This window comes from Lipophrys pholis, assembly GCF_963383615.2.
Source record: "Lipophrys pholis genome assembly, chromosome: 4".
NCBI lineage: Eukaryota > Metazoa > Chordata > Actinopteri > Blenniiformes > Blenniidae > Lipophrys > Lipophrys pholis.
Genome location: NC_137637.1, coordinates 2,311,840 through 2,326,081, shown reverse-complemented (window position 1 = coordinate 2,326,081; position 14,242 = coordinate 2,311,840). Strand labels below are relative to the sequence as shown.

The 14,242-nt window shown below is 40.8% G+C and overlaps 1 protein-coding gene across 1 annotated transcript in view; it reads left to right on the top strand.

Annotated features, from left to right (window-relative positions):
• The window catches only part of rims4 (regulating synaptic membrane exocytosis 4), a 56,633-nt gene that overhangs the window by 23,266 nt on the left and 19,125 nt on the right, over window positions 1-14,242 (top strand). The window contains exon 2 of the mRNA XM_080462246.1: window positions 10,002-10,146. Coding sequence (XP_080318372.1) covers window positions 10,002-10,146 — 145 coding nt within the window. The remainder of the gene's footprint in view (window positions 1-10,001; window positions 10,147-14,242) is intronic.

The following is a 14,242-nucleotide window of genomic DNA, read 5'->3' as shown; positions in this document are numbered from 1 at the left end:
TAACTGTAGTTTTCCGTTTAAATCGCTCAAAGTATTTTTTTTCTTCTGAATGACTGAGATCTTCGTGAGAAAGAAACCTGGATATCCATAGGGTGGTGGAAACCGTTGCTTTGACACACTTTGTGATCCAGAAGAATGGGTTTTTAATGAAAAATTCTGTGTTTGAGGTGCCAAAACATTATGGTGAAACCAATTGTGGACTTTGACTCATACACAGGTTTGTTCTAGACCAGGGGGCTCAAACATATGCCCTGCAAGAGGCTCCATTTCCTTCCAAACCACCCAGCAAACAGTAAAAATTTCAAAGAAAACATTGCTTTTTAAACTAATTTCTTTGGAGTGAAAACAACACAACAATGACTCTGTATTTTCCACCTGAAGGTTTCAGTAAAATTGACTTTTTGTTGAGATTGGAGTCATATTTGGTCATAATTGTTTATAGTTTTGCAAAAATATTGACATTTTATTCACATATACTCTAGGCCACAACAAAGAAAAACTTTAAAGTTTATATTTAAAGGCTATTCTGGCACTATTTAACCGGTCCGGCTCACTCAAGGTGAAATGGGTTTGTATGTCTCCTCTGAACAGAAATGGATTTGACAGCCCTGATCAAGACTGTATAAAGATTCTTATTGTGGGTTTTGTTTCCAGACATTTCAGACTTTGATCACTTTAGAGCAGGAAAAGTCTGAGCCAGAAGGTCCCAAACTGAGACATCCCCCCAAGTTTTTGTCAAAAATAGCACGTTTTGGCTAAATGTTTAATCACTGCAGTACTTTTTGAGTTGCTGGCAAAGTTGTTTGTTTTGGAAGAGAGGGTCAAATCATGGATCTCATATCTTGGAAAGGTTCCCCAGTCATGACGTGAACCACTTCCATTAACTTAATAGTCATTCTCTGCACGTATTAGCAAGATTACATAAAACACTGTTTGAATGGGCTTGTATAAATCCATTGCACAGCTTCCTTCTTTGTAACCTCCTCGTCTAGTCAGTCACCGACACTGCGTAGGATGCACCACAACATTAAAATCCACTAACTACTCACTGTCAGCCAATACTAATGAAATCCTCTCGACTATCACTCCAGTTCCAGACCGTTAATTGCACTTTTCTCTTCATGTTCTATGCCGGTTCGATCTCCGAGAGAGGAAAGCAGTGATTAAAAGCTGAAATTCGGTTTATGCACTCTGTGGCGCAGGAAGCTGCCCATTCACCGACTTTATCTCTTTCTGCATAAACCAGCTTGTAAACTTTAATGCCTTTTCAGTGTCCATCAATCTTAATGTGTCCTTGAACAAATCACTTAAACTCCGGCTTTCCCCTTGCAAACGGAAGTTGCTCCCAGGTGTTCAGAAATAGCAAATAACCCCCCCGAATTCCACAAAGGTTAAAAAATGCTTATCTACCAATAAAGTAATTAGCTCCGACTTTGTCTCCCAGCCTGCTTTGCCCGACGTTTGTGATGCCAAGAGGTTTCAGAAAAAGCAACTTCTTATTCATCTGCAGCCTTAGTCATCACTCGTCATCGTCTGTAGCATCTCCACCGGGAAAGTCATTTTTTAAATAAATGCAACTCTTTCATTTCTCTCTCTCTCTCTCTCTCTCTCTCTCTCTCTCTCTCTCTCTCTCTCTCTCCTTCCCTCTCTTGCTTTCTGACGAGCACTGTATGCCAGAGAGTCTCTTTCTATAATGAATAGGCTGACGGTGACAGAGCAATTTCACTCTGTAGATATTGCGGAACATCCATTTCATTTTATTTAACCATCTAATCATTCACAAACGCTCCGACGTGCAGCATCGACCGTTTCTTTCCCACACAGGAGCCGGATGAAGAAAATTTTTCTGTCAACAATAATTCAAAGATTAACGCGATGACATGAGGCTTTAATGTAATGAAGGATGAAAACTGTTCAAAAGTCGCCTGCGCAGAAAATGGAACCACAGCCTCAAGCTGGACGAGTCCAACAGAATAGGTTGATTATATTAATATAATGATACACAAAGGTTTTATGCACCATCATGCAATTCCAACAGAAAGATCTAACAGGTCCCTGGTACTCCTTACAGCAGAATACAGAGACCACTACATTGTTGGGAAGGTGAATTTGGAGTCCTGGAATAATGGTACGGCCCAAACAGGGTCCCCCTCACAACTGCTTTGGGATTACATGACAAGTGAGAAAAAACCTTTCTGGATTCCTCCAAAACTGACAAGATGAATTTATGGCTATTTATGTAAAACTTCGTCCTACTGAATATTTGTCTTTTGTTCATTTGTTCATGTTAGGTTACAAAAAAAGTGACTTTTGACTCTTCTTATCAGTTTGTTGTGCTACGTGAAGAGGCAAAATATTCATTGCATTCAGGGTGTCTTGTTTATGCGACACTGAAAATTCTACTTTTTGAAAATGGCTCCCAAGGTGGAACTTTCTGGAAACATAATGATTCCGTCTCTGTGTAAATGATGGAAAACACAACTTTTTGAAAACATTCCTATTCCGTCTTCATAAAGATGGCGGAAACGCTGCTAAAGCGCTTGCACAAGGCGGCCACAGTTGGTAGCTTTTCTGTACCTCCGTGAGCAGATGGACAATAACGACATCGGCGACCTCCAGAGTGGCAGGAAGGGACAAACTGCTACGAGGCTTTTATGTCACAATAACCTCAGTTAGAACAAGATTACTCATATTTCAGAAAAAAAGGAGAAACATAAAGCTGTGAACTCGGTGGCATTGCTCAGAAAAAGTGGCTGGTTGCCACGTGGCGTGCAGCCATGTTTGTTCTCTCCTTATTCAGAGAAATCAACAAGAAAAGGAAAAGAAAAACACTGAACATGGACCCTCAGCAAACTTACTACATAACGTAACCCTTTCTTTTCTCACGGTGAAATCAATGTCGTAATTTACATACAAATAGTTCATTAGGCTTCAGCCCCCTTTGACCCTGTTCAGGTAAAACTTGCTGGATACAAATCAGAACAAGTTTATATTACCCTTCTTCTTGTCCAGCGTCGCCAACAGAACGCCATATACTTTTATTCCTTTTTTTTCTGGAAAGAGGTTCATGAACGTGGATGTGATGGAAGGTCTTGAGCTCTCGAGCCTCGGATCTGTGAGACGTTGGGAGTTTTCAAAATTCATGAGGAGTTTCTCAGAAAGAAAAGGCAGAAGCATTTCAACATATAGAATGATGCAGAAGTTTCTCGATTCTGCAACACTCATTGTGTATTTCTGGTGCAGTCTTTAGATTTTGAATAACTTCGTTGTCATTGAGTACTATTTATAGTAACTAGTAGCTCTGCACATGCTCAGTAGAGACAATTAGAACAGTGTTTCCTCCCTGGTGTCATGACTCCCAGTCCATATTCTCCTGGAACTTGTTAGTTTTACCTTTATTGTGACTGTAATAACAATCAAACTTGGTAGTTTTATTTTGATAGTCACCATAATAACAATCCAACTTGGTGGTCTGTCCACTAGAATGTCCGTGTGCTCCTGTTGTTTTAAAAAAAGCACCAACTAGTGGACCGACATGAAAACAACATTGTTTTCAGTAGTTTCCATATAAATAGACATCGTTTTCAAAATGTGAATCTTTTCTTAAATGAAAAAGCAAAAATAATGCGTTTACACCTGAAACGTCATGTACATAGGACCCCAGAGTTTAATTTGGAGTCGAAACACCCCAAAACTCCAAAAAAAATGACAGGCATTTGGGCTCATGTTAAAACCATCATCTGCTGTACTGGCCATAATATTACTAATATTTTAAGGAAACTATCATGGATATCAGAATTCAACCAGAAACCTATTGATTTTTTAAATAATAACTTTTACCACATGGGGGGGGGGGGGGGCGATCTTGACCTGCATTTTGATTAAAATGACTTCTTAAGTTAGGGGGTAAACACATCAATTATTTCAAAATCCAAGTAAAGCACAGTTTTTCACCTCTCATAGGTTTAGAAATTAACTGTAAACTCAAACTCACCAAGTAGTACATTTTGGTAAAATACAAAGTTTGGATGAACTAAACGAGTCCAGCTTGACAACCTGAGGCCAAAGCATGGCCTCGTGACATGGTTTAAAATATTTGTATAGGGTTTTACATGTAGGCCAGCAGGTACGACTCACCTCGTCACACAGTCTGTCAGTCAGTCTGTTGCCAGATAAGCTGGCTGAATGGGGAGCGGCTATTTTGGTATCTGCTCCGCTTTCATTAATATCTCTCTGCTGGGAAACGAACTAATGAGTGCTGGCTCTCCGACTGCTACATCACAACTTTTGTGCGTCACCTCAGACACTTTTTGTGCTACATCACAGCGGGCGCTGCCAGCCACATTCATCAGCGCCGTTTCACATCGGAGCGGGATTTCTTTTGCTCCTTTTCGTCCTCATGGAGACGTGCAGCCTGGAGGAGTACGGATTGGGCGAGGCTCCCATGCTTACATTTAAATAAATATGACATTTGATGGTGTTTACCTTTCGGAGCTTAATCTTATCATCGCCGGTTGGAGCGATACCTCACACGGTGACGCTAAGCTCTTGCTTTATTTATTCCAGCAGCTACCACGGCGTTCAGATTTCAAATCAGACTTAAGACCCTAAAACATCTGGAAGCAAATAAACAGCAGCTGGTCACGGACAGGGAAGTGGTCAGACTTGGCTTTCCAAGCAGATGCTGGCTGGCCAACATCTGTCTCTTTTTGTGTTTCCGGGGCATCAGGTTTGTGTTCACTGCAGCAGGTACTCAAACAAACATGAATATTATCTGGATAGTTTTGAAAGTATGATGTCTTCACAAAACCATTTCCATTCAGGCATTCAGTTCTAAATACTTGTTTTTCTCAATATTTTTGGTTTTTATTTAACCTTTCTTCAACCAGGAAGAAAAAAATTATTCTGATCGGAATCTCCTTTACATGGGCGCTCTGCAGTCATCATCATCATCAGATTCAAAACCAACACATTTGACAGTGTACAACAGTTAAAATGATAAAATAGTCAACAAATTTATAAAGATGAGGTGCAGATTATGTCAAACTGATTAGAAATATAGAGCAATAGTTGATATTAAGGTGCATAAGTCTGCTGTAGAGACTTTCAGAACACAAACACTGATTGGTTGAAGCTCGCCCTTCGAGGCATAATAAATAACGGAAATGATTCAGAAATCAATTCGGACATTTGGGTTTCTATTTAGAGGGTGTTCCAATCAGACAGGGCAGAGACAAATACCCAGTTCAGTCTGAACATGAAGAGCGTCTCGATGCAAAATGTCACATTTTCTGAAAACTTTCACTTTTTTAATTTTAGAATTTTCACAAAAAAAAATAGGCCAGAACGCACTCATCTCCCCCTGCTTTAATCGCTTCATGAAACTACCCTAATTTGACAGAATTACGTTACACCTGAGGCTGCTGCTGTACAGCAAGCAATGGAAACACTTGTATAAATGGTGTAAGACTCATTGGGTTTAGTGTTAAAAAACAAAGAGACGGTGAATGCTCATAGAGAGAAAATTCCAGTCATGTGCAGAAAGTCATTAAGAAACAGCGTGGAAAGACTGCGATTAAGACAAACCAGCAATTTTATGAATTTTAATCTTTTATCTTGATTGCCTGGTAAGATTGCCCCCCACTCAGCTCCAGATAAGGCGTGTTGAATTGGATTGAACCGAGCGAAGATAATATCCCATCAGTGCCGTGACGAGGTCGCTGCAAATCAGAGGCCGATGTGTCTCCAGCCATTATCCTCCCGCTGTATCAGTTATGTAACTCTACTCCGCCTCCATACACCACCGGTGACCAGAGGTGACAGGGGGCCACACACACACACACACACACACACACACACACACACACACACACACACACACACACACACACACACACACACACACACACACACACACACACACACACACACACACACACACACACACACACAGCTTGTTTTCATCTCTCCGGTGTACATCGTATTCATTGTCATCAATTTCCTGGGAATTAACCCAAACCGATCCCATGAGGACGACATGGCTCCGCACAACCTAATAAACCAAATAATATGTGTTTTCAGAATTTGCAGAAATGAGCATGCAAACATTGTTACAAAGGCGCACGTAGAATCCTCGCCACGGGCTTCGGCTCCACCGTGGTCGCCATAGTAACACATCTGTGTGTCGCTGCTTCTGCCTTCATCATTACTTTTTCTCTTGAAAATTATGATGGGAAACATATGACACTGTTGGATTGTTATTCCAGTAGATGTGTAGTATTTGTGTTTTAATACTATGATTTAAAATGTACATTTTGAACAAGTATCAAAAAGTGGACGGATGGAAAGAGACAGAGAACAGGGTATAGACTCTGTAGTAAGTACTGAATATTGGATCATAGGAGCTGCATTCAGAATCTGCTGTGTCTGTGTGAGCTGGACTGGCTCTGTCCACACATGCCCATCTTGGGAAGAGGAGGAAGTACTTCCTCTCGTGGTGCCATGTGCCAGAGCAGAGCTGCCTAATTGTTGGAGGAGTCAAAGGGAGGGCCTACCTTGATTGGGATTGGCTAGACCCCCGATGACACTATATAGGGTTTGATTTCTGATTGGCTGGTTGGAACAACACACTTTTTAAAACCTGAAACAAGCCAGGGAGAGAGAGGACAGACTGTCTTCACTTCTGGGGCGTCAGTCCAGGTATGGGGACGATTAGTACTGATGGAAAACCAGTAGAAAGTGAATTTTACATAATAGTAAAAAATGTTCTTTTGAGTTAAGTTAGACCATTTTCAACATGTAATGCTAATCCACATATAAAAGTCTCACTGGGGGCACTTTTACAACAATGAGACCTAAAATTTAGAGTTTGATGAGATTCTAGCAAAGTCTGCATTGACCTGTGACTCCCGTCACCACAATGGTGTGGCTGCACTACTGGCCTGTAAAGCCGATTTAGTTGCGTCTAAATCCAGACGCATGGTAAGATTAGGATTAGAACGTTGATTTTACAACTCTAAAGGTTTTATATGTGCCTGCTCAGGTTGCTCACCAGGTCACACGGGCATTAAATCTGCATTCTGACCTAGTTCTTTTTTAGAACGCAAGAAGCTAGAAACATCCCCCGAGTCAGTGTGAATCATTGTTATTGATAACATGCTGCAACAAAAAAGTAAAATAATACATGCATTTTACACACTAATACATGTTTCGAGGCAACTGAGTAAGATGTATGTATTTGTTTTTCTCATAGATTTTTCTCTCAATGCTACATTTCCAGGCCTCTGTAGTGTTGTGGACTGCAGTGACAACAGTGTTAACGTGTGACAGCATTTCTGTCGTCTGTGGTCCAACAGGAGATAACTGATCATACGGAACCAGTCAGGAAGCCGAAACTGTAACCCAAATCTGCCAACGTCCCCGTCCCACATGAACACGATAGAAATAGCACCATTCTAGGTCGCTCTTTAATAACTGCAGAGACAACTTCACAGCTGTGTGTGTGTGTGTGTGTGTGTGTGTGTGTGTGTGTGTGTGTGTGTGTGTGTGTGTGTGTGTGTGTGTGTGTGTGTGTGTGTGTGTGTGTATTTTCCTGTCAAAGTAAGGACCGCAGCATGTTTTTAAATAACTGAATGAGGACATTTCACAGAATGGATGAACTTGAAAAAACAACAATTAAATCTAAAATCACCCATTAACGCTACACAGATTGTTTTCTTCCACACTGTTTACGAGCTTTTATCTTATTCCTCATCCAAAATACTGGCGGATCATACAGTCACCAACAAACTGACGTCAGCTGATTACTCGCTTGGGCCTGATGTGATTGGTCCGATTGTGTTTATACAAGTTCTGATTCATCCAGGGCCAGTGAACTAGTGAAAAAAAAGAGACGTTATTCTAAGTTGGTGTAATTACATGCAAAAGTAGGCCCAGTAATTGGGGGAGGGGCAGAGTTTATACGATCGATGTTAGTGATATTGCAAGTTAAGAATGAGATAATCATGCTAGACATTTAGTTTATAACTTCTATCGACCTCTATTTTGGCCAATAATCTTCTAAATTGCTTTTTTTTTTTTTTTTTTATCAAACTCTTATTTATTTTCTTTAACCCTCTGATACATCTGATACCGTCCTCCACCAACACATCCAACTCCTCGTTTTTGAACTTTTCAGGACTTTTCAGGACTGTAATCAATCACTTCATGGTAACTGTAAGCAAATAAACAGGATAGAGATGGTATTATTTTTAGTTGATCGCCTACAAGAAGCATGCGACTGAAAGGGCAATGGATTTACATTAAACATACGGTTTAGCATGCTTTGGGGGTTTGGAGGTTGGGCTTTTCATACCATTCTTTTTATTTCAATGTGTATATTGATTAATTAAATTGACCCATTATCTCTACCATTCTGTCAATTTACTTGTTATGCAAAAACAAGTTACATGATTTTTCTGTAATAAGTTGTGTGTGTGTGTGTGTGTGTGTGTGTGTGTGTGTGTGTGTGTGTGTGTGTGTGTGTGTGTGTGTGTGTGTGTGTGTGTGTGTGTGTGTGTGTGTGTGTGTGTGTGTGTGTGTGTGTCCTCACTATTAAAAGGAAAACATCTTTCCTGTCCTACCCTAAAAACAAGGTCAAAGACCTCCTGCTCAAGCACTTCATTATAAACTCAATGCCCCCCCAACACACACACACACACACACACACACACACACACACACACACACACACACACACACACACACACACACACACACACACACACACACACACACACACACACACACACACACCTTGAAGCTGGCGATAGGTCCCATAAAGTGCGGCGTGCATCGATTTTGTGGTCTATTTGGCCAGAAGATGTATGTCCCTGCTGGAAGGAGGAATTGAGAGCTTTTGTCCTTGGCCTTGTTAAAATGGTTTCTCATCCATGTGCTCGTCCTTCGACTGACACTGACGAGGTGGCAGCAGGACAGAAACATATATGTGAACTAGTGCAGACATGTAGACATCATCTCGTCTCTTGCATACATTTGCAGTATTTTGACCAAAACATGCCACTGAAATATGCAACAATAAACGTTAATTCCCTCAGATAAAGTATTCCCTTTGTTTGTTTAGAATATAATTCCCAATAATTTAGTTCTTTATTATTCTTGCTTTTTTCTTAATCCCAACCTCCCAGAAAGTATAGATTTTGTTGCATCTTTTTAACATACATTTAACATAGAATATAAAAATGTACCTCATGTAATTCTAAAAATTATTTTTCCAAACAATCGCTCCTACAAAAAACAAATGTTATGTTTTACCACTATATATGACATAAATTATGCAAAACTCTGTGTATGTAATGTATTTCCCAGCTGGTTACTAAACCATAAAATTAAAGATTATATTGTATGTTTACACCACATTTGTCACAAGATATACAAGCCGCTGCACATTTTATTGTAAGACCTTAACTCCAAAACAAATATTTAATAATTATTGACTAATGCGAAGTGTGAGTGTGACCTCAGCAAGAAAAAAAAGAAGTAATTTTTGTATTTTCAAACAAAATTTAACATAGATAAGATAGAAACAGTACATATATCACTTTAACAATGTATTTCCCAAACAAATATGCACTTATTTACCACATCTATCTCCACCCCTCCACCCAAAACCGTTTGTGATCTAAAATTGACAAAAACTTATATTTATCATCTCTAAAATGTGTTAGGTTTTCTTTATGGTTTTGCACATTTTGTGTGATTCACATCCCAAGGTGATCCTTTTCTACTGTGTCTTACTGTTATTGTACAGATTTACATGAAAATGACACCAGTAAATGAGTGAAAGTCTTTTCACCCGTGGCATTAGTTGTTTTTCATTGTAAAGAAAGTAAATCCAAACCACTCCAACACACTGCAGAAGCTCCAACCTTTTCCAGACACCGTGTTCCTGTCCTCAGTGCGTGCGGCAGCTGACTGGAGTGTCTCCGTGTGTTTCCCTGCAGTGGATACTGATGGCAGGAAGCTGAAGGGGGGGATCCAGAGGAGCACGGAGACGGGTCTCGCTGTGGAGATGCCCAGTCGGACCATCCGCCAGGCCAGCCACGAGTCCATAGAGGACAGCATGAACAGCTACGGCTCCGAGGGGAAGTGAGTACAACCAACTCAGATTTAACTGATCAGTGTGAAGCTGAAGAGCCACGGAGCGTGGAAATGAGACCAAACACTTTTGGTTAGGGTTTCTACTTCATTAAAGAACAAGTACGAGTACTAACCTTCAGCGACTTGCCGATATCAGACACACAAAACGCAACGTTGAAATTAGAAGACTTCCTCTCATGTGAAGTGTTTTTGGAGACACTTTTGTAGTCACCAACAAAGATAAATGCTTGAAGTAGCATAAAAGAAGATATCAGTGCGTGAATGAAATGTTGAATAGGTGGAGATTTAATACTGAGAAATATCTTTGCTCCCTCCAGTATTGCCATCTGCAGCTGCCTCATGTTGGTGTGTTTCTATTATCCATCTGACAGGGAAAGTCAGCAGGGGTTTGGATGCACACAGAGCGAGCCAGAGTGTGTACAGTCACACTGAGTGGAAAAGTGCTTATGACATCAGCAAAAACAGTGTAGTACTACCGAACACACACACACACACACACACACACACACACACACACACACACACACACACACACACACACACACACACACACACACACGGACACATGCAGATCCGTGCCAACCTGGCTACCAGCTTGAATTCCCGCGGTTACATAAGAAGACACGGACGGCAGGCAGACAAACCGATGCAGGCTGGGAGGGTTTAAAAAGGGAACGGAGGAAAACAAGAAGAGGTGGATGCTCAGAGAGAGGGAAAGAAAAGGTGGATGATTGCATCATCGACTGTGTTTGCATGCATATTAATATTCCGGTTATATTTGGAATATGCAGATTTCTTGTTTATGAGCTGCTGTAAATAAACAGGGCTTAATTAGTATCCCATATGAAACAGGAAAACATAGGTTTGCTCAGGGGTGTCAAACCCTAACGGCTCCATTCGATCAGTATCCTGACCAAGCACAACTTTTTTTAATAATAATACATCATACTTATATAGCGCTTTTGTTTTACAAAGTAAAAACAAAAATAACGAGAAATAACAATGAAAATAAAATAAGAGTTAGGGAAATGTTTTAGTGCTAAACATTTGCTTTTGATTCAATCTGCCTTTACAAAATATCGACACGATTAACTGTACAAAGTAAAACAAGTGCAATTTCAATATTACGCTATATTCAACAAAGTCTCCTGATACAAAATGCAGTGGAATGTCACTAAACCAGTGCAGTGCGTGCAGTTTTGATGCACGCACTTACATTATTCACCCTGACAGTTTGGCTTTGATACTGGTGATACTTCACCATGTGAGCAGTCCCTAAAGTGCTTTACCCTCTCGGGTCCTGTCCACACAACACCGTTTCATGTTCCCGCATCTGGGTTTTTTTTCCGATTATCCACTTAGTAGCCTGAAAACGTTTTTTTTTTTTTTTTAACTGGGTTCCAGAATGGAGAAATCCTAAATCACTGGCTTGGCTTTGAGGTGTAGACTGACGTATGAGATGTATGAGGAGGAGCAGGATTATTCTCTGTGTAGTTTTCTACATCTTTGTTGTATTTGGTGAGAAACAATGCCACCTAAAGGCCTGGCATATGTACGACATCTTTTTCAGCCGTGTTCTTCGTCACATGTGGACGGAATATGTTTTGAAGAACGCTAAGAAGGAATAATTTGGCTCATGTGGACGGGGATAAATACATTTTGAAACAAACCCACCGTGCATCCTGACCACCCGGCTCCCTCTTCATAACACTGTGAGGAGAAGCTGGAACAGCTCGATGACTTGCTTGGCAGTTGTTGGCAGTCGAGGCCATAAAACTCACTTCTGCCATGTTTGTGGAAGGAACACGAGGAAAATAAAACAAAAAAAATACTTTATGCAGGTTTTAGTAAAACACTAATCCTGGTACAGCGGGTTCTCGGCAGCCTCGTGGTAAACGCCAAACACTGCATCCGAGCAGAAATCCTCCTGTTACCTCACACTTGATGCTATAAAAAGGCTCTGCGTTGTCATGACTGACAACCGTGACTGACAGGTGATCAGAATGAAGCCGTCATGGAGCCTCTTGTGGTCGTCTGATGGGTTCGTCTATAGAAGGACGTCTCAGGACACTTCGGTGTTGTTCAATGCTACAAATTGAAAAAAAGGAAAATCAGTTCTGTACAGAGCTAGGGATGGATATGATGCATGATCTTGAGACATTTGTTCTCCAGCTGTACAAAATAACACATTGACTATATTTTAGCACATCGGGGAGTAATGGTACTGAATTATTCATCCTTACGTACAATCTCTGTTCAGTCTGATTAAAAAAAACAAGTTTTTTGAAAAGGAGATGGCGGAAGTGCTGGTACTGGTGCTGGTACCGGTACTGGTACTGTGCTCCACAGCTGTAGTAACTTCTTCTGCTCAAGTGTGAGTCGATGGACGATAACAATCATGGCGTCGTCCGGAGCGGCATGACTTCCAGTCCATATTGTAGTTTGATATTCAGTTACCTCAAACAGCATTCATTCGTCATCAGTCCATCCAGATGTCATGGACTCTCCATTGTTAATGTCTATAGTAGTTCTCTGCAGCATGTCTGTGGTTTCATTACAAAAACAAGCAACACTGTCAACTCGTGGCTAAACATGCTAACTACCTATATGCTAACTCGCGTTCAGTGTTTCTGCCATTTCTGTGCAAACGGACGTCGTTTTCAGAACATCGTTGTGTGAACGTGAACATTTTCTGAAACGAAAACGCAGAAACTGTGTTTTTATTTGAAACTTTGTCGTGTAAAATGGTTCTTAGGTTCTCCAGCACCTGAGCTTGATACCATGAAGCTAAATCGACTAATCCTTTCTAAAAGTCTTTTTAAAAGTCTTTCTAGACCCTGCTTGTCCCAGACTGTGACCAGTGGACCACTACCAGGATTTCTGCAGATCTTCATGACGAAACATTCATTCCATTCAGGTTTTTCTGGCTCAGGAAGTCATTAAAAACATGCAGGACTGTGGCCCTCCAGGACCTGTTCACAATTTACATTTTAGTTGTTTTTTTTTTCTCATCACATTGTGAACACTGATCCTGCTGCAAAACAGTGGCACGTAGTCGTACTTTATTTCAAGATCGTAACTCTTCTGCTGTTTTCATTGTTAACTGCAGTCTGCTGCTGTAGAGTTTTACATTTCACACTGCAGATGAAGCGGCGGCCCGAGGGCCTCAGGAAATGGTCGGTAGCCAGAATGAAGCAGAGTGAGTTTAAATGTTGGAGAACAAAACCAGTGAAATGTCAAGAGTGTCTTTATGACTGCCTGTATTATAATATCTTAAAAAAAATTGACTAATGAGCTTCATCACTAATAACACACACACACACACACACACACACACACACACACACACACACACACACACACACACACACACACACACACACACACACACACACACACACACACACACACACACACACACACACACACACACACACACACGCAGCCGAATTGCTCCAGCGCCATAAATCAATAAGCTCATAAGTGTGATTGGACGGTGTTAGCTGACAAAGTGCTTATTCATGGCCGCGCGTTTCGCCGGCATAAAGCTTTTCAATCAGCACGTCGAGCCAAACAGCTGATGGAAACGCAGACCCACAAAGAGACGCGCAGCGGCTTGTGGCCGATGATTTAAATCACGCGTCGCTGCAGCTGCTCTGATGACTCAACTGTAGATCAGCTGTAACCTGATGAATGTGAGATAAATAGATCTTAACCAACGAGCTGCAGCAGTTCACACACCTGGAACAGCTTTAAACGGCTGTCGTTGGGCCCGATTTTACTAAAGGGACTCTACGTTCAAAGATGGAAAAGCAAAATTTGAGATGATTGGTCACAAAGTTTGAAAATACAAAATAATTGTTTGGATGCAGCAAAGGAAGTCTTCTAATCAAAGTAACCACAGCATGTCTGCTGATGGTTAAGCATGAAAACACACATTTAATTTTATTTTTTTTCAGATGTCAATCAAATTGCGTGTTACACATTAATCCAGTTGCAGAAATTCCTCCCACTACTTTGTGTGAACTGGAACACAGATATGATTTTCCACAAATATGAAAACATCTGCATTTTCTTTTCAGAA